The sequence below is a fragment of the Mustela lutreola genome, chromosome 6 (assembly GCF_030435805.1).
Source record: "Mustela lutreola isolate mMusLut2 chromosome 6, mMusLut2.pri, whole genome shotgun sequence".
In the NCBI taxonomy this organism is placed as follows: domain Eukaryota; kingdom Metazoa; phylum Chordata; class Mammalia; order Carnivora; family Mustelidae; genus Mustela; species Mustela lutreola.
In genome coordinates, this window is record NC_081295.1 from 120,366,496 (window position 1) to 120,386,372 (window position 19,877).

Below are 19,877 nucleotides of genomic sequence, written 5' to 3' on the forward strand. Positions count from 1 at the left end.
ACCTTTAGAGTAACCGTCCGAACACCTGGCGTCCCTCAAACATCTGAGACCCATCTTCCCCACCGGCGTTTCCTCCAACACCGCCCAGGGGTGGTGCTGTGCAGGGAGGCTCCGTCCGCACCTCCCTGTCCCACCGCCAAGCCTGCACCCCTACATCCCAGGGCTCCCCACACTCCCACGGCCAGCCAGATGCTGTCTTGCATGTTCCCGCAGAAATCGCCTTCCCTCTACTGGCGTTCAGCCTCTTCAGGTCCTGCCCTCACTCTCCCCCCTGTCGCAGAACCCCTGCCCCAGCGCCCCCTTCCCGCTTCTCTCCCCGCGAGCCCGCCCACACGCTAAGCGCGGCGCCCCGGCCACGCCCTCGCCCAGCCTCCCTTCTGCAAACAACATCCCTCCGCCCGCGGCCGCTTCTCGACCGGCTTCGGCCGGTTCTCGCCGCTGCCCCCGCCCCCGCGGAAGCGCGCGCTCTCCTTTCCCGCTAACGAAGAGCGTTCTCACCTGGCCCCGCGCGGGGGCTGCAGCCGGAGGCCTCAGCGTCCCCGCGGTAGGAAAGTGCGCTGCGGCTAGCGGCGGCGCCCGACTTCCACTTCTCGCACGCCCGCCTAGGTCCGCGCGGTCCTGGGTACCGAGCCGGGCAGGGGCGACCGTCGTTTGCTGTCCACCCGCCTCCCGGGCCCCTTGCACCCCCACCCCCCACCCCCGCGCGCTTCCCCCCTCTTGCATCCCGGGAGCTTTTCCCCGGCTCTCGCATTTAGGGAGCGGTAGAGTCTATTAAAATCAAAACCGAACGGAGACTAGCCTTGAAAATTCTAAGCAGAATAACCAGACTGCGATCATCCAAACAACGGTTAATTTAGCTTATTTTGCAAGGCTAACTTGACCTACATCATTTCTTGTTTGCGCTTCTGGAAATGATAAGTAAAACTTGAGTTGTTTGTCGTGGTTGATATGAAGGAACCACTCAGAAAAATCTAATATTGTAACCAATCCGTGAAGGATAAACAGTCATTGTTTTCTCAGGGCATGAGCTGCTTTATAACAATATACTCCTGAGCCTCATTCCATGCTCTGGGTTGAGAGCTCCCGGTTTGCAAACTGTATGCTTGGTGTGTGCAGGTGAATTTTTAACTAATCACTTCAGTGGTTCATTGGTTTTTATTTTGGCTATTTTGAACCTTTGACAGTTTATTTAGTGTACATGGTTCTAGCTATTCTCAAAAATTCTCACCGCAGGTCTGGATTTTTAAAAACTATCTTTTCTAACAGTGATTTTGGTGATCTTGGTCACAGAAACTTTCTAGGCCTTGGTGTTTATGAAAGGGGAGGATTTAACTACATGACTTCTGAACATTGAACGATAGGCCTTTCACAAGGAAAAGAAAACAGTAAATAAACATGCATACATATATATGAATATATAAAATGTGACTCAATGCTAAGGGGTGATTCAGTGATCTTTAGAGAGGTGTGGCCATATTAAGGGAAAAGCAATCAATTCTCTTGGCAGCTGGAAGAGGAGGGGGATGTGAAGGCTGGCGGGGGTGGGGGTGGGGGGGGGATATTTCCTGTGGAGTCCAGGAAGGGGCAGAATCCCACTGCTGGGGAAAGGCCTTAGGCTGAGGCATTGGAAGGACAGAAAGAGTTTGAGAAATGCAGAGTGGTGCTGTTTTCTCTGTCTCTTTTCCTGCTATTGGACAGTCTGGCTTATATGTCATCTCTTCCAGGAAGCCTTCCCTTATTTCTTTCTCTTTTCCACGTTAGGTTCTCTTTCTTCTGTTGCCAGTATTACATCTTAAATATACTTTAGTTTTGTTGTGTTGCATGCTGGAAATGTAGAAATAAATTTTGTAAAGCTTTCTTAAAGCCCGGTGTAAGAAAATCTTAGCTTGAAAATTAACATATCTTTTCACCTTTCAAGCATTGCCATAGAGAGACTAAGGTGTGGAATGAACCTTGGTTGCTCAATGAAAATGACCACAACCTCCATATAGTGCATTTAACCTAAATATCAGGAGAATATATCTTAAAATGTGATGCATTAATTTAAAATATCATTTAGAGGGGTGCCTGGGTGGCTCAGTTGGTTAAGCATCAGACTCTTGGTTTTGGCTCAGGTCATGATCTTCCCGCTCATTAGATCAAGCCCCGCATCAGGCTCTGTGCTGACCGAGCTCGGAGCCTGCTTGAGATTCTCCTCTCATCTCCCTCTGCCCCATCCCCGCCCCTTGCTTTCTCTGGCTCTTTCTCTTTCTATCTAAAATAAATAAAAGGAAAGAAAATGTCATTTAGAGACAACAGAAAACAAACTGGAACATTCACAAATCTATAGAAATTAAAACACTCAACTAATGGATCAAGTTAAAAATCACAAGAGAAATTAGAAAATATTTAGATGAATGAAAACTAATGCACAACACACAGAACAGCATACGGTCGGTAAGGACTGCACTACAGCATACCATCAGTAAGGACTGCACTAAGGGTCAAATTTACATCTGTAAACACTTACATTAAAAAGGAAGAAATGGGGGCGCCTGGGTGGCTCAGTGGGTTAAGCCTTTGGCTTCAGCTCAGGTGAGGATCTCAGCCCCTACCCCCCTGCATTGGGCTCTCTGCTCAGTGCAGGGCCTGCTCCCCCCCTCCCCGCCCCTCTGCCGGCCTCTCTGCCTCCTTGTGATCTCTGTCTCTCAAATAAATAAATAAAATCTTTTAAAAAGTAAATAAAATAAATAAGGAAGAAAGTCCTCAAACCAATCACCTACTTCACAACCTTAGGAACTAGAAAAGAAGAACAAACAACCCAAAGCTGGCAGATGGAAGGAAATAATAAAGATTAAAACAGAGATAAATAAAATAGAGAAGAGAAAATATACTGAAAATAAATAACCCCCAAAGTTGCTTCTTCAAAAAGAGTAAGAAAATCAAGAAACTGTTAAGTGGATTGACTGAAAAAAGGGAGAGGAAGATTCAAATTACTGGTTAGAAATGATCTGGGGTGGGGGGTTGGGGGGACTGGGTGGCTCAGTCAGTTAAGCATCTGCCTTCTGCTCAGGTCATGAACTGAGTCCTGGGATTCAGCCCCTCATAGGGCTCCCTGCTCAGCTGGGAGTCTGCTTCTTCCTCTCCCTCTGCCCTTCCTTCCCCTCCCGAGCTTGTTCATGTGCTCTCTTGCTCTCTCAAATAAATAAAATCTATAAAAAAAAGACTGAATTAGAGACATTTCTACTGATTCCACAGAAATAAAAAGTATTAAAAGATAGTACCATGAACAACTGGATAATCAACTAATTGGATGACCTAGGTGGAATGAACAAATACCTAGAAACACAAAACTTACCTAGACTGAATAAGAAATAGAAAATCTGAGTAGATGTATAACTTGTAAGTTTAAATCAGTAATTAAAAAATAACAACAACAACAAACCTTTGGACAAGGAAAAGCCCTGGAATTGATGGTTTCACTGGCGAATTCTACTGAATGTTAAAGAACTAATACCAATCCTCCTCAAACTCAAAGAACCAAAAAGGAGAGGAATACATCCTAACTTATTCTATGACACTGTTATTGTCCGATACCAAAGCCAGACAAAGGCACTACCAAAACTACAGGCCAATATCCCTTATGAACATTAATGCAAAAATCCTCATCAAAATACTAGCAAACTGAATCCAGGAGCATATTAAAAGAATACACACCAAGTAGAATTTATTCTTGGTATGCAACCATGGTTCAACATATGAAAATTCATGTTATATATGACACCAACAGAATGGAAGGAAAAACCCAAATGATCCGCTTCAACTGATGCAAAAAAAAAGCATTTGGCAAAATCTTGACACTCTTTAATGGTGAAAACACTCACCAAACTAGGAGTAGAAGGAAATGACCCCAACATAATAAAGTCATAAATGAAAATCCCACAGCTAACAGCATAATCAATGGTGGAAGACAGAAATCTTTTCTTTTAATTTCAGAAACAAGATAAGGATGCTTGCTTTAGCTACTACTCAAAATAGCACTAGAAATTCTAGCCAGAGCAATTAAACAAGCTAAGGGGGGAAAAAAGGACATCCAAATTGGAAAGAGTAAAATTATCTCTGTTCAAAGATGCATGCTTTTATAAGTACAACATCCTAAAGTTTCTCCCACAAAACAATAAATGAAATTAGCAAAGTAGCAAGGTACAAAAAACACACAAATCCACAGCTGTTTTTTAATGCAAATCAAAACCACAATGAGATATCGTCTCACACCTGTCAGAAAAGTAATATCAAAAATATAATAAATAACAGGCATTGGCAAGGATGTAAAGAAATGTGGTACACACTGTTGGTAGAAACGTGAATCGGTGCAGCCACTATGGAAAATAGTATGGAGGTTCCCCAGAAAATTAAGAAGAGAAATACCATACAATATGGCAATTTCACTTCTGGGTATTCACCTGAAGACAATGAAAACACTAATTCAAAAAGATATATACACTATGTTTATTGCAGCATTATTTACAATAGCCAAGATAGGGAAGAAACCTAAGTCCAATGGATAAAGAAAATGTGGTATATACATAGAATGGAATATTTCTAAGCTATAAAAAAGAATGAAATCTTGCCATTTGTGGCCATTTGTGGCAACACGGATGGACCTAGAGGGTCTTACCTAAGTGAAATAATTTAGGCAGAGAAAGACAAATACTGTAAGCTTTCATTTGTATGTGGAGTCTAAAAAACCAAAACAAATGAATGAGCAAAATAGAAACAGACTCATAAATACGGACCACAAACTGGTTGTTTCCAGAAGAGAGGGGGGTGAGGGGATGGGTGAAATAGATGGAAGAGAATTAAGAGGTACAAACTTCTAGTTATAAAATAAGTCACAGGGAGGTAAACTACAGCATAGGGAATATAGTCATTAATATTATAATAACTATGTATGGTGACAGATAACTGGACTTACCATGCTGGTCATTTACTAATGTATATAAATGTTGGGTCACCATGTTGTACAGATGAAATGAATACAATATTGTATGTCAACTGATTTCAATTAAAAAATCAGTTGTGTTTATGTACACTAACAGAACAAAAAAGAAAACAATTCTATTCACAATAGCATCGAAAAGAATAAAATTCTTAGGAATTAACCCAACCAAGGATGTGAATGCTGTATGCACTGAAAACTAAAAGACATTGCTGAGCCTTTTGTGGCCATTGCTGAAGTGCCAGCAGCCAAAATGAAGTTCAAAAGACTGGAGCAAGAACCATGAAAGACCTTTCAATGCACCTTCCCATATTCTCAGGAAAATTATGTCTTCCCCTTTTCCAAAGAGCTGAGACAGAAGCATGATATTTGATCCATGCCCATCTGAAAGCATGATGAAGTACAGGTTGTAGGAGGACACCACAAAGGTCAGCAAGTTGGCAAAGTTGTCCAGGTTTACAAGAAGGAGTATGTCATCTACACCAAATGAGTACAGTGAGAGAGGGCAAATGTCACAATTGTCCATGTGGGCGTTCACCCTAGCAAGGTGGTTATCATTAGACTGCAAAAGATCATAAATAATAAAAATACATTATATGTTTATTTAAAAAAATAAACAAATTTTTAAAAAGATCATAAATAGATCCTTGAACATGAAGCCAAATCTCACCAAGTAGAAAAAAAACATTGCTGAAAGAAGTTAAGGAAGATGTAAATAAATGGAAAGACACTCCATGTTCATGGATTGGAAAACTCCTATTATTAAAATTTGTTATATTATCCAGAGCAATCTACAGACTCAGTGGAATCCTTATCAAAATCCCATCTTTTTTTTTTTGCAGAAATAGAATTATATATCCTAAAATTCATATGGAATCTCAAGGGATCCCTAAATGCCAAAACAATCTTAAAAAAGAGGAAGAGCTGGAGGTGTCACACTTACTCATTTCAAAACTTACCACAAATCTACAGTAATTGAAACAGTATGGAGCTGGCATAAAGACAGACACATAGACCAATGGAATAAAGTCAAGAACCCCCAAATAAACTCTTGCCTATAGAGTCAGTGATTTTCAACAAGAGTACCAAGATCATTCAGGGGGAGAAAAGACAGACTTTTCAACAAAGGGTGCTGGTAAAACCATATATCCACATGCAAAAGAATGATGTTGGACTCATATACAAAATTAACTCAAAATGGATCAAAGATTTAAAAGTAGGAGCTAAAACTATAAAATATTACTATTTTAAATACATAGTGCTGGAAGCTGCTTTCCTGTTCAAGAGATGTAATTGATTTCAAGGAGAAAATTTACCTTTGATTTAGGAAAACATATTAATGTGCTTTTTCATTATGAGAGTTAGTAGAGGCAGGCAGAAGTCACATGTTTCTGTAAAACATATAGGGATAGTATTTTATTATAAAATATTAATATACTCATGGTCTTAATATTTTCTTTTTCACACATCTTTAGATGCGATCTCATGCCTATTCATCCAGAGATACTCGTTGTCTTGGGGAACATCTGGATTTTTATCACAGAATTTCCAAGAGAAACAATTCCAAAATGGAATATTGACAGATAGAGCAAAGCCATAGTCTTGAAAACCAGACATTGGTAAAAGAAAAAGAGGTTTCTGAAGTTCTTGGTTTTAGAATTTCAGGCTTGGCTTCATTTTTAGAGTTTCTTGCTGAGTGTGCATTTTAGGTTGGGACCATCTTCTTTTGGAGGTGAGTATTCATTGGCCAGTTCTGTGTTTCCAAGAACTTAAAAACATCAAAACTCTCCTTTTTCATCCTTCCACTACCTTCACAAGGGGCTAGAACCCATAGGGTCCTGTGTAGTTGTTTGGACCCATCCATTCATATTCTAGAGTTCCAGGGGCTGCCTGGTCCTTTCTTCACTGAAGACATTGTCTCTGGTTACTTTGCTATCCCAGTTGATCTGTTTTTGTGAAGACACTTGAGACAATTAAAAAACTCTATAGCCATTATCATTTTCTTGTATTTGTAACATTTGGCAAACTGATCATTACTTTGAAAGCTAATAAGAAGACAAAAGGAAAACTAAAATTTTTTTAGAAACTTCAAATGCTGTAAAACCACTTAATTCAATATGTAAAGTGAAAAAAAACTTTATAAAGTTAAAGAATCAAGTTTTTGGTAAATTGGTAAAATAGGAAAATTGTGATTTAGTGAGTTAATTTCTGATTGGTTGGCCATTTGGTGAGTTTATTTTTATTTTTATATTATAAAATGTTTAAAAGATTTTATTTTTAATTCACTCTACACCCAGCATGGGGATCAAACTTACAACCCTGAGATCAAGGGTCAAATGCTCTACCAACTGAGCCAGAGAGGTGCCTTGAGGAACTGATTTTTAGAGAGTTGATTTTCAGTAAATTGATTTTCAAGGTAGTCATGGAGAGGGTAGAACTGGACTGGATTCAAGGGTAATTGAAGGAGAGAGGGCAGAGGACCATGACCAAGGTGATACTGAAAGTAGAGAACCATCAGAAAAAAGGAAAATGCCACCCAGACCTAGCATCCCACAGTCATAATGTTATACAAACTTAACTTCTGTCCCAGGATGTCATTCGAGAAAGAAGGAAGGAGAAGGAGAAAGAGGAGAAATTCTGAAAGACTTGGCCTTTCCCAAAGGAAAGATGAATCTTTTTTTTAAAAAAAAATCTATTTTAAATGGGAAGAGTTGCATCTATATCTTTAAAAGTCCTGTTTGGGGATTTTCCTACCATCATTTTGAATTGTTGCTACAGAGTATGATGAGACCAGTCATATATATATGCACATATACATATATATATTAAAGTTACTTTTTTCATATACAGGTTTTAATTTTTATATTTCAAGCTATCTAAAGATATAAAGGAACAGTGATTTTAGTATATGCACTGTTGAAGAAAGAGCAAAGAGTGATTTTAGCTTTAAAATTTTTAGTTTGTTCCTAGGAGATAGGAGGTCTGGGATTTAGAGAAGTCAGAAAATGGGAGGGGAAAGTTCTAGGACAAGCCAGCAGCTTCCAGCAACACGACAGAAGTCCAGAGCCTGAAAACACAGCCAGTAAGACACCTGCTACTATAGAGAGCAGCCTCAAATCAGCTGAAACAGACTTTCCGGAACAGGAGGTTAGAGCAAGAGATACGGAGCACCTGACATACAGAAACACATGTTTGTATCACTTCTCTGTCCAGGAAATTCTGGAGACAGGACTAGACCACTTGAATTCCTGAAATTATCTGGGTTGGAACTATTTAATTAATTACTAAAAAAGGGTCATCCCAGGAAGTTGAAGAGCACATGAACACTCATAGTGTACAGTAATATAATGGCTTTGATTCTTCTTTCTTTTCACATCATACGTGGTTGTTTATAGCCTTCTTGATAAATTGAAAGATCTGGGATGGCAGGAACCATAATGTGGTCCCAGAGCCTAGCACAGTGCCTGAAGCAAAATAGACTAAAAGTAGTTAAACACATATATACTAAAAATAGATAGAAGGGCTAGAATTGAAACAATGAAAGGTAAGATTGCCCTCTGGTGGAATCCCTAGGTGGTCACAAGCCTGCCCCCCAACCCCAGGCCCGCCTCTGGAAAGTGGACTGTTAAATTGAACAATCTAAAAAAAGAATTAATGGTTAATTGGCTGCCAACAGAGAGCAACCAGAACAGGACTGTTCATTAGAAATGTAATGAGACTATGGTGAGTGCTGTAAAGTGTGTAAACCTGGCAATTCATAGACCTGTATCCCTGTGGCTAATAATACATTATATGTTTATTTAAAAAATTTTAAAAATTAAGTTAAAAAAAAGAAATGTAATGAGAGTTACATTTTCAATATCAAATTTTCTAGTAGCCACTTTAAAAAAGTAATAAAAAACAGTGAAATTAATAATATATTTTAAAAACTCAACATATCCAAAATATTGCCAATTAACCATCAATCAATATAAAAAGATTAATTAGATGATATATTCATATATATAATTTTAAATATATATAATACATATATGTTTTACAAGGTCTTCAAAATTCCATGGTTTCCTACTTATATCTCAGGACTGGCTATATTACAGGTCGTCAATGGCCACCTGTGGCAGGTGGTGACTATATTGGACAGCACAGTCCTCTGGAGAAAGGGGCCATGTGCTGTTTTCTGTGTCCCCAGGACATAGTAAGTGTTCCATAAATATGTGTTGAATAAATAATATCTCCTAACCACCTACCTCAGCTTTATTATTACATAACGTTATTATGTCTCTAGAGAACATGATGGATAGAACTACATTTATCTCAAAGTCAAGTGTTTTAGACAATTTAGAGTAACTGAGTTTATGTCATATCCAAAGAGCAGACACTTTTCTCCCCAGTGTTGAGCCTGTACTTATTTTCAGTATTTGTTTCCAGTACTGGAATATCGCTCTCTAGAACGATATAGAACTGGTATTCAATTCATTGATTTTTTAATTTATTATATTTATTTATAAATTATTTATTTTTATTTATTATTATTATTTATTTATTTGAGAGGAAGAGAGAGAGCACGGTGGCACATGCGCCAATGGCGGGGGGAAGAGCCGAGGGGGAGGGAGAGAGTTTCAAGCAAACTCCGCACTAAACGCAGAGCCCAATGAGGGGGTCTTTCTGACCACCCTGAGATCAGATGTGAGCCCAAACCACGAATCAGAAGCTTAACTGACTGCACCGCCCTGGCATTGATCTTTATTTGTTATAATCTGTTTATGTATTTGAAAAGCATTTATTTACTACTGTGCTAGCATCTGGAGGAGAGGGGGGTTTATATAACAAAGAGTCAATGAACCACAAGCCCTTGACATTTCTATATGGGGGGGCTGTAGTTTGTATATAATATTATAGGGAAATAATGGAGAGGCCTGCTTCCTGTGAGGATAAATTAACATGTGTTCTTGATTCCCAGCTCTAAAAACCAACCATGGAGAAGCTGTGAAGGGAAACTCTGGGAAATCCATAGTGCCACTGTCTATTGTTTTAGGGTGGCTCGCTGGCTGTGAGAAGATTCATCAGAGGCGTCTGCTGCTGCTTTGCCCCGGTGTTCCCCTGAACATGTATCGCCTGCCCCATAATACGAAATACAGGGGCAAGATCCTGATTGCTCATACAGCAGTGGAGGTTTGGGGAGAAAGTCTAGGTTGAAATGCCTGCTGGAGCTGGGAGGGGTAGGACAATAAATGCACCTGAGGCCGGGCATCATTCACTGTACTCTGTCTCCGAGCGCCAGGGAGAGAGAGGCCTGGCCCCTGCCACCTGAGCTGTCGCCAGTAAGGTGACACCAAAAGGGTGGTAACTGGCTTTGTGTTGTCCTAGAACTTGGGTCCTTCCCTCTCTACATTCATGAGACTGACCTAGATGGGCACTCAAAGGCCAGATTTGTAACTCCCTCCCTTTGGTGAGTTTCACAACTGGAAAGAAAAACAACAAATGGGCCCATATGTGTCCTTGGAAAAGTACCAGAAAATATAGACTAGCCCCTTAAAATGAGCATGAAAAATGCATTAAAAAATAAGAAAAGTTAGGGGCGCCTGGATGGCTCAGTGGGTTGAGCCTCTGTCTTCGGCTCAGGTCATGATCTCAGGGTCCTGGGATGGAGCCCCGAGTCAGGCTCTCTGCTCAGCAGGGAGCCTGTTTCTTCCTCTCTCTGCCTGCCTCTCTGCCTGCTTGTGATCTCTGTCTGTCAAATAAATAAATAAAATCTTAAAAAAAAAAGTTATTATAATATGAGAAAAGATAGGGAATACAGGGAAAGCTACATAGAAGTTCCAGGCATGAAAAAAATATGAAAGTCAAAATAAAAATCCTACTAATGGGAATAAATAGTGGGAGAGATACAACTAAGCGGGAAGACTACACTGAAGGACTTTCCTAGAGGAAAAGATACGAGGAGGAAGAAATTGAAATATAGAAGTCAAAAGAGACTGGGGAGAGAAATGCCCAAGCAGGGATAATATGAATTTCATGAAGAGAAAAAAAATTAAAGAAGAAGAGAAACATTTACATTTACAGAAATAAAGAGAATTACCGAATTCCCAGAATGAAAAGATACAGGGGATCCATAATGTCCTATAGCAAGAGAAGGAAAACCCATTTTAGATACAATATTTACAAATTGTAAATTTGGATACAAACTTGGATACAAATTTAAATGGAACTTTAGATAAAATTTTAGATACAAATTTCAAAGGTCAAAGGCAATGAGAAAATTCTAAGATTCCCAAGAGGAAGCCTGATATCAGATTTCCTAACTACAGCACTGGATGCAAGAAGATATTGGGATGATATTACTTAAAATATTAACAAAAAAACAACTGTGGCGGGGTGGGGCCTCAGGCATTCCCTGGAGCCTGAGGCCACTGCACCTGAGCCCAGCGAGAACGCCAAAGGCAAGGTTCTTTTTAATTTTTTTTCTAGCCCTTTACTCCCAGGAGTTTTAGACGTTGAAAACACTCCCTATGCGCAGGATTTGATATTGTGTGGTTCATTAGGATCTGCTGTGGTTGGCCTTGGACATTTTTTGTTAACTGGCCGTGAGTTGGAGGATTTATCTTGGTGACTTGAGGATGCTTGTTCCACTGTGGGTATAATTACGCAAAGCTAAGACACCAGGAAAGAATTGTCAGAGAAGGAATTAAAAATCAGATTTTACATGAAAACACCCACCTTGATCCTAAAAGAAAACAAAGCAAGAGCAATGGGAGCAACTAAGCAGGCGTCAAGCACAGAAAACCCAGACACCACTCACGGAAGTCAGTGTGAACAGAACCCAAGTCAACTCCACTAAAGCTTTCAATTAAGTAAATGAAGTGTGTGTTGTTAAAAAAAAAAAAAAAAGAAGAAGAAAGAAAGAAAGAGAAAAGAAAAGGAAAAAAGGGAAAAAAGAGAAAGAAAGAAAGAGAAAAAAGAAAAGAAAGAAAGGAAAAGAAAAAAACACTTTAAACTTAGAATTTATTTATTTTTTAAAAGATTTTATTTATTTATTTAAGTGAGAGAGAGAGTAGGGGGAGGAACAGCCAGGGAGGAAGGGAGAATCTCAAGCAGGTTCCCGGCTGAGCGTGAGCCAGATGCGGAGCTGTCCCAGGACTGTGAGATCGTGACCTGAGCTGAAAAGCAAGAGTCCAGCGTTAAACCATCAGAACCACCCAGGAGCCCCTAAACATAGAAATTAATACATAACTAAACATTATTCAAGAGTGATGCTATAACAAAAATATTCTCAGGTATACAAAGCTTCAGAAGATTTGCCACACAAATACTCAAGACATTTTTGGAAAAAATATTCCAATAAGAGAAAAAAATGTCAGGAGGTGCCAAAAAGGAGGAGAAGTAAAGTTGATCAACACCTTGGTGAAGAAGAGAGGGAGGAAGTAAATGAATAACTTGAAAGCATACTGAAGTTCTGATCTAGTTAGAGGAAAGATTGGTAAGGCATAGAGAGCAGTTTGTTTGTTTTTGTTTTTTTTAAAGACAATGAAGAAAAGGAAACTTGAAAAACAGAAATATTGAAATAAATAAAATATTAGAAACAAGTCCAAATATGTTAATAATCACAATAAATACAGCTGGGAAGGGCAAAGAGAGTGCTGTGTCCTCACCAGACCAGTACATCTTCCTGAACACACAGCTAAAATTCATTTTTCCATTCCTGTTGTACTCAGGCAGGGTCATTGTTTAATTCTTGCCAATGGAATGTGGTAGAAATAGCATGTGGTTTCTGGTCCAAGTCTGTAAGATTGTAAGACCCCTCCACAAACTCTCTTCTGGAAGCATAGTTCTTTTCAGTTTTGATGGTGCTCACTTTCGGAGCATGCTACTAACCCGGGTCTCCTGGTTCTGCCCTTGAAAAGGCTGCTTTAACTCAGGTCAGAATGGAACCCAGGAATCTGTATTTTTAAAAATTTATTTTATTTTTTAAGAAAGCGAGAAGGGGGAGGGGCAGAGGGAGAGGGAGAGAAATCCCAAGGAGGCTCTGTGCTCAGCATGACTCAGGGCTTGATCTCATGGCCCTGAGATCATCATCTGAGCCAAAATCAAGTCAGATGTTTAACCGACTGAGCCACCCAGGCGCCCCAGGAATCTCCCCAGGTGATTCTTCTCTGTAACCAGATTTGGAACCATAGACTCAGATGATGTCTTGGTTCCCTTCCAAGCTGAAAATCATTTATTTCATGATCTTTCAGATATTTGGTTAGACTTTTCCTTATCTAGAGAGATGGTTAGCTTTGTATATATTTTTTGTATTGGACCAAATTCTGCCCCTGCCTCCCATTGGCTGAACCCAACCAGAAACCATAGGGCAGGGAGATGTTGTCCACAGGTCAGCCTGCAGGCAGCACGGAGAAGGGTGTCCAGGGGGCCCAGAGGGACAAATGGAGGTTCTCCTGCACCCTCTGCCCTCCTTAGAACAGTCCACTGAGACTCCTTACAGTTCTTCCTTGCTCCGAGCATCTCTCACAATTACGTATTTTTTTCTAACACAATGAAATGAAGTAATGTTTTCCAAAGTGATTTAAAGGGTTTTTTATTTAAGGATTTTAGAAAAATCAGAGCATGTCTCTGATTGGCTGAATATAGCAGGGGTCTTCCCCACCCAAGAATCTGTTTCCTTCCTCTTTCTGTGTATCCATGATCTCCTTTTAAAAGTTTCTAAGTACAGTTTATATTATTATGTCTTCAAATCTGTCTGCAGAAACTTATAGGGAGACTGAGATTCTCTACACTCCAGACCAAGATAGAGGTTTTGTTTGAGCTCGGTTGCGTGGTTCTCTGATGGCCTTTTCTCTCCCTTCAGGGGGCCTCTTGTTGGAGTTCTTAGTAATGACTGATTTAAGCCCCTGCCACCTCCCAAACAGAAACCTCCTCTTCACTCTCCTGGGGGCCAGGCTTCCCTGGTGCAATGAGGGTCCAGCTCATTCTTTCACCTTCCACCTAGGCTCCTTACTTCTTTCCCCAGCAACAGCGGCACGAACTCAGAGAATGTCTCTGATTGGCTGAATATAGCAGGGGTCTTCCCCACCCAAGAATCTGTTTCCTTCCTCTTTCTGTTTACCTCCTCCACGGGCCCCACACCGAGAATTACTTAGTTAAAGAACCAGGGCAATGGTCCTCAGTGGGGGGCTAGTCCTGGGACTCTACACCTTGATGAGCCTCCTGAGCCCCCAGGAAACTGGGGCCATCAAGGGTGAGTGCTGGGAGGGATTGGGTGAGGAGAGGAGATTTAGGGTTACATGAGAGATGGTATAGAACATAAATTGTTCTTCTCTGGGGGCGCCTGGGTGGCTCAGTGGGTTAAGCCGCTGCCTTCGGCTCAGGTCATGGTCTCGGGGTCCTGGGATCGAGTCCCACGTCGGGCTCTCTGTTCAGCAGGGAGCCTGCTTCTCTCTCTCTCTCTCTCTCTCTCTCTCTCTCTCTCTCTGCCAGCCTCTCTACCTACCTGTGATCTCTCTCTCTGTCAAATAAATAAATAAAATATATTTTTTAAAAAAAACCTTTAAAAAAATTGTTCTTCTCTGGTTTATGGGCAACTTCCTTTACCAAGAGAACCCCAATCTCTCTCACATCTATCATGTCCATTGCAGACCTAAAATATACAGGTCAGCCCAGTTCAGCCACGCCAGCTGCAGGTTCAAACTTTTCTAGGTTCAGGTGCCTCCTCAGTTCCTTCCTTCCTTGTGAGACCCGGACCTCCATTCTACTCTTGCCGAGCACAGTGATTTCTCTGACACTTCCTGGCTTGGAGTGTGTCCATTCAAATCCAGTTTTATTGCAGTATTTATCACCATGTGGATAGTTAACTGTTTATCTGCCTTTTCCTGCTCTAGACATGAGCTCCTTGTGTGAGGGACCTACAGCTGGTCATCTGTATTTCCATGGGGCCTAGTATTGTGCTGGGCACATAGTAGTCCCTTAATGGCTGTTGAACATACAATTTCATAGAATTCTAAAGGTCCCTTACCAATTAAAATCTAACCCAAATTTCCAACAAAAACTGAGCCTCAGTTATGGAAACAGACATGTTTGATCATAATCTGAGGTGAAAGAGTTGGGGTATAAACCTGACTTGAACTTTAGGCTCCTTTTCCAGTGCTCTCTGTCATACCTCAGGCTGCCTTTTCCTATCTGGTTGGTCTCTGTCACAGATCTTAATTCTTACTTCTGTCAGCCATCACCTCTTCTCCCCTCACGCCTACCCACACTGTGTCTCTGTGCCCCAGGCTCCATTATGCTCCCATCCTTAATCATCTTCCCTCACCCCCCCCCCCCACTACCACTCATCTCACACACAGGACCTCATAGGACAACTAGAGCTTACGACCATGGCTAACATTCAACTTTGGGGATCCCAAGCATGATTCCAGGCGGCCTCTCTTCTTCCCGACCTGGTATGCCACACTGCGCTCATGTCTCTGTTCCTGTCATTGTGTTGGGCCTGGGCCTGTTTCCCTCTGTCCTCTCCCTTCTATTGCCCCGCAACCTTTCCACTGGCCAAGAACCAGCTCAACAAGTCAACTCTGTCCCCACAGAGAACCCAGCCTGGGGCATAGGCTCAGAGATCCAACATATTGCATGCTCTTAATGAGACTGATATGTTTTCTTTTCTGTCTCTGACCCTGAACTCACCAGATTCAGCTGATCACATGGGCTCCTATGGACCAGCCTTCTACCAGTCTTATGGTGCCTCGGGTCAGTTTGCTTATGAATTTGATGGGGAACAGCTGTTCTCTGTGGAGCTGAAGAAGAAGGAGGCCGTGTGGCGTTTGCCTGAGTTTGGCAACTTGGCCCACTTTGACCCACAGAATGGGCTGGCCAGCATCGCGGTGATCAAAGCCCATCTGGATGTCTTGGTGGAACGCTCCAACCGCACCAGAGCCACCAACGGTATCGGCCTTTCCTCTCCTCGCACCCTCCCCTTCCCTGTGTTAGGCAGGGGAGGTCCAAAGAAGCTTCTTCCCACTCACAGGCCCCCATCTACTCTGGCATGCCCCTCTTTCAGCCTCTGTGACTGTTGTATTCAGCTCCTTTCTTTTCCAGGAGGCTCTAGAACTTCCCAGACCCTTTCAGCACCCTCTTCCTCCTCTTCCCTCTTGAGGACTGACACTTTCACCTGGACACCCCCTCAGGGACCTGTCAGACATAGGAGTCCCTGGTGCCCCCATGACCCTCCTCAGCCTCTTTTCCCTCTGCCCCCCACCGCCACCCTGGCTGTTATGTACCAGAGCATTCCCTGCCTGCAAATGCCTAAATAGGAGGAAACGTCCCTCAATCCCAGTCCTAATCAGGCGCAGCTGCAGGGATGAGACTTTGGGATTCAGGGCCTCATTCTTCCTAGTGCCTCCGAGAGTGACGGTACTCCCCAGGTTCCGAGTGGAGCTGGGGCAGCCCAACGTCCTCATCTGCATGGTGGACAACATCTTCCCTCCTGTGATCAATATCACCTGGCTGCGCAACGGTCAAATAATCAGCGAGGGGGTGGCCCAGACCAGCTTCTATTCCCAGCCCGACCATCTGTTCCGCAAGTTCTGCTATCTGACCTTCGTGCCCTCTGCAGACGACATGTATGACTGCAAGGTGGAGCACTGGGGCCTGGATGAACCACTTCTCAAACACTGGGGTAGGAGCCCCTCCCCAGCTTGCTCTCCACAGACCCATGTTTCCTTTACTCTGGAATCCTTTCACCGACCCTTCCTTTCTCCCCCAAGAGCCCCAGGTGCCTATCCCAGTGCCAGACACCACTGAGACTCTGATCTGCGCCCTCGGCCTGGCTCTTGGCCTGTTGGGCTTCCTTGTGGGCACCTTCCTCATCATCAGAGGCACGTGCTTGTCCAGAGCCCACAGGTACAGAGGCCGCGGGCTTCTGGGGGCAGGAGAGTGGGTGGCTCTGAACAGGATGGGGTGGAGGATCATTCCTTGGGGAGCACTGGGGGCAGGGAAGGGTAACATAGACAAGTAGCAGAGAGAATAGAAGAGCAGAGGTGATGAGGGGGTGAGGTTTTGGGAAGGTGGGCGATCAGAGATAGGCTCCCAGCATTGTGAGCTCGAACAACCTTGTTCATAAGCTTTTTACCACTTTAGGTAATGAACCTTCCGAGAACGAAAGATTGTGGGAGATGCTCTATGGATTCCTTGCAAGTTTCTGACAGCCCTTGAATACTCAATGCTTCTGCCTACTAAGTATATCCCTACGGTGCTGACTTTGGATAGGATCAAACCCTGTGCCATGGGTCTCCTCTCTTAGACCTGATACTCATCACAGGATTTGTGGGGCAGCTCCCCTTCCCACCCTCAGTGCGCACGCACACACGCACACACACAAACACACTCTTTTCTTGCTCTACCCAAAGTTCTGGCTAGCAACAGTGAATTTTTTATTGGTGTTTGCACTGTATCCTTCCTGCCAGGTCTTGGCCAATTCTCCCAGGGTGTGAGGGGTGCCAGGAACCTAGAAGGGGGAGTTTCAGGTGATGACCATCAAACAGTATTATTTCATACTGGGGATTGGCAGCCATCCTCAGGCCAGTTCAGCCATGTCTTTGCTCCACTTGAATAATTCATTGTGTGTTAGTTGTGAACAGGCCATTTCACAAAGACTTCATGAAATTTACCTTCTGAATTTAGATTTGCCCCCAAAAGAGTTTTCAGGAGAGGGAAGTTTCACAAGCATTGCACTTTTGTCTATGTTAACGCCATAATGAAGAGGCCATAGGTAAACGGTCATGATCTACGATGTCATCTCCTTTTTCTGTAACCCCTAGAGTCCCAGGCATGACAAAGAGAGGTCCAAAGCTTGGATACTATGGTTACTTCCTTAACCTGGGGTCAATCATAGCAGTGGAAGACTTGGTCACATGTTTAGAAAGAGTTCAGGTGGATATCTCTTAGCAGTTTTCAAAAATGAAATGTACATGAAAATCACTGGGAAGCCTTTTTAAAAAAGTGTAGGCTTCACCCAGATCTACTGAATTAGAATCTTGGGGTTTGGGGAGAGTGGTAGCAGTGTGGAATTTTTAACAGGCTCTAGATGATGCTGATGCAGCCACCCTGGACTTAGACTGTGGTCTGATAACTGGGACACACTGACATACCCTGAAGCTATTGGAAGAGGGGGAATCCCTAAAGTCAGATTAGTCCAGGAAAACTTTTTGAAGAACTGGTCTTTTCAGGCATAGAGGAAGATACAAATAAGCAGGGACAAGATGGGGTTTGGCATTGTGAGCATTTGGTCCTAGAGAAGAAAGAAAGCAAGAGATCATGAAGACACTGGATTTCCCAAAAGAGAGTAAGTTCAAAGAATGGCCAGAAGAAGACCCTGATAGAAGTGGGGGAGTATCATCCTACTCAAGGCTTTTGTTTGCCAGTAACAAAACCCTCTTAAAACGATCACAGATATAAGAAGAGGATATTTACAATAAAGACCCAGGAATGGGCTTTAGCCGAGCTTTGCAGGGAACAGAATTCAGAACTGAAAAGCCAGCAGAATCTAGAGCCGCTTTCCTTGCTCTATCTCTCGGCTACATGGCCTGTGTTGTCCCTCTGCATGTTAGCTGCATTAGCCATATTATTCTGGCTCTGAGGACAATCCTTTTCAGCAACATATCCACCTGCAACTGTTAAGTTTGTACATTATCTCAGCTCTACCCACCCATCAACACTATCTCCCAGCCACAATTTTAAATTGTTGGAAAAACAAATGAATTCCCAAACTTGGGGCGGTGTCCATCCCAGTCCGATATACCATGACCAGAGGCACAAGATCCATAGTACAAACTCCTCTGAGGAGAGGGGTTAGATCATGCTAAGAGAAAAAAGAATGGGTTGGTTCTCAGAAGATACCTAAAGATATGTTTGTCCTCAACATGCCCCGATCTCTGCTGATCTTTTGCTTAAAAGTTAACTTGATCATCCTTGGAAAAGATGTTTCTCTGATCTCTGTCCTGTGTTTAATAAGGTCATTAAAAGTGTTTCCTTTGATCAGAAGTGCGGTTTTTTTCACTATGCATATATTATACAGAAGTCACTGAAACTTCTATGAACAGTTCCAAATCTTTTAGGTTTATATATTTGCCTTCAAAATCACATTTTCTTCTAGTTTCAAGTAAACAGTCTCCCATTAAAAAAATTGTTCTCCCGGGTGCCTGGGTGGCTCAGTGGTTTAAGCTGCTGCCTTCGGCTCAGGTCATGATCTCAGGGTCCTGGGATCAAGTCCCATATCGGGCTCTCTGCTCAGCAGGGAGCCTGCTTCCCTCTCTCTCTCTCTCTGCCTGCCTCTCTCTCCATCTACTTGTGATCTCTCTCTGTCAAATAAATAAATAAAATCTTAAAAAAAAAAAAGTTGTTCTCCCTGTAACCATGGGGATAAAAATATATTATGTGTTTATAAAAAATAAAAATTAAAAAAAATTGTTCTCCTATATTCTTTTTTTCTTTTTAAAATTTTATTTAAATTTCATTAGTTAACATACAATGCAATATTGGTTTCTGGAGTAGAATTCAGTGATTCGTCCCTTACATACGACACCCAGTTTCATCATAAGTGCCCTCCTTAATACCCATCACCCATCTAGCCCATCCCCCACATACCTCCCTCCATCGACCCTCAGTTTGTTCCCTATTATTAAGAGTCACTTATGGGGGCACCTGGGCAGCTTGTTAAGTGTCTGCCTCATATTGTTAATTTTAGCCATTCTGACAGGTGTGAGGTGGTATCTCATCGTGGTTTTTATTTGTATTTGCCTGATATTCAGTGATATTGAGTATCTTCATGTGTCTGTTAGTCATCTGGATGTCTTCTTTGGAAAAGTGTCTATTCATGTTTTCTGTCCATTTCTTAACTGGATTATTTATTTTT

General features: G+C 42.2%; 1 protein-coding gene across 3 annotated transcripts; it reads left to right on the top strand.

Moving 5' to 3' along the window:
• The first annotated feature begins 415 nt into the window (after positions 1-415).
• Positions 416-19,000, top strand: LOC131834265 (HLA class II histocompatibility antigen, DO alpha chain). Of its 3 annotated transcripts, none has more exons than XM_059178703.1 (5): positions 416-544; positions 15,656-15,910; positions 16,362-16,643; positions 16,732-16,867; positions 17,105-19,000. In XM_059178703.1, exons 2-5 carry the CDS (start codon positions 15,670-15,672, stop codon positions 17,106-17,108), a joined length of 663 nt encoding a protein of 220 aa, XP_059034686.1. In that variant the 5' UTR covers positions 416-544; positions 15,656-15,669; the 3' UTR covers positions 17,109-19,000. The 3 variants fall into 3 exon arrangements, with proteins under 3 accessions (XP_059034686.1, XP_059034684.1, XP_059034685.1); XM_059178701.1 differs by lacking the exon at positions 416-544 and adding an exon at positions 12,963-14,213; XM_059178702.1 differs by lacking the exon at positions 416-544 and adding an exon at positions 12,974-14,213 and having other exon boundaries at positions 15,662-15,910.
• Positions 19,001-19,877: the final 877 nt, after the last annotated feature.

Excerpts from the sequence above, each read along its gene's own strand:
- LOC131834265 (XM_059178701.1), top strand. The coding sequence starts at position 14,132 with ATGGTCCTCAGTGGGGGGCTAGTCCTGGGACTCTACACCTTGATGAGC. Across the intron at positions 15,911-16,361 it reads CCGCACCAGAGCCACCAACG|TGCCTCCGAGAGTGACGGTA; the intron begins GTATCGGCCTTT and ends CATTCTTCCTAG. Across the intron at positions 16,644-16,731 it reads ACCACTTCTCAAACACTGGG|AGCCCCAGGTGCCTATCCCA; the intron begins GTAGGAGCCCCT and ends TTCTCCCCCAAG.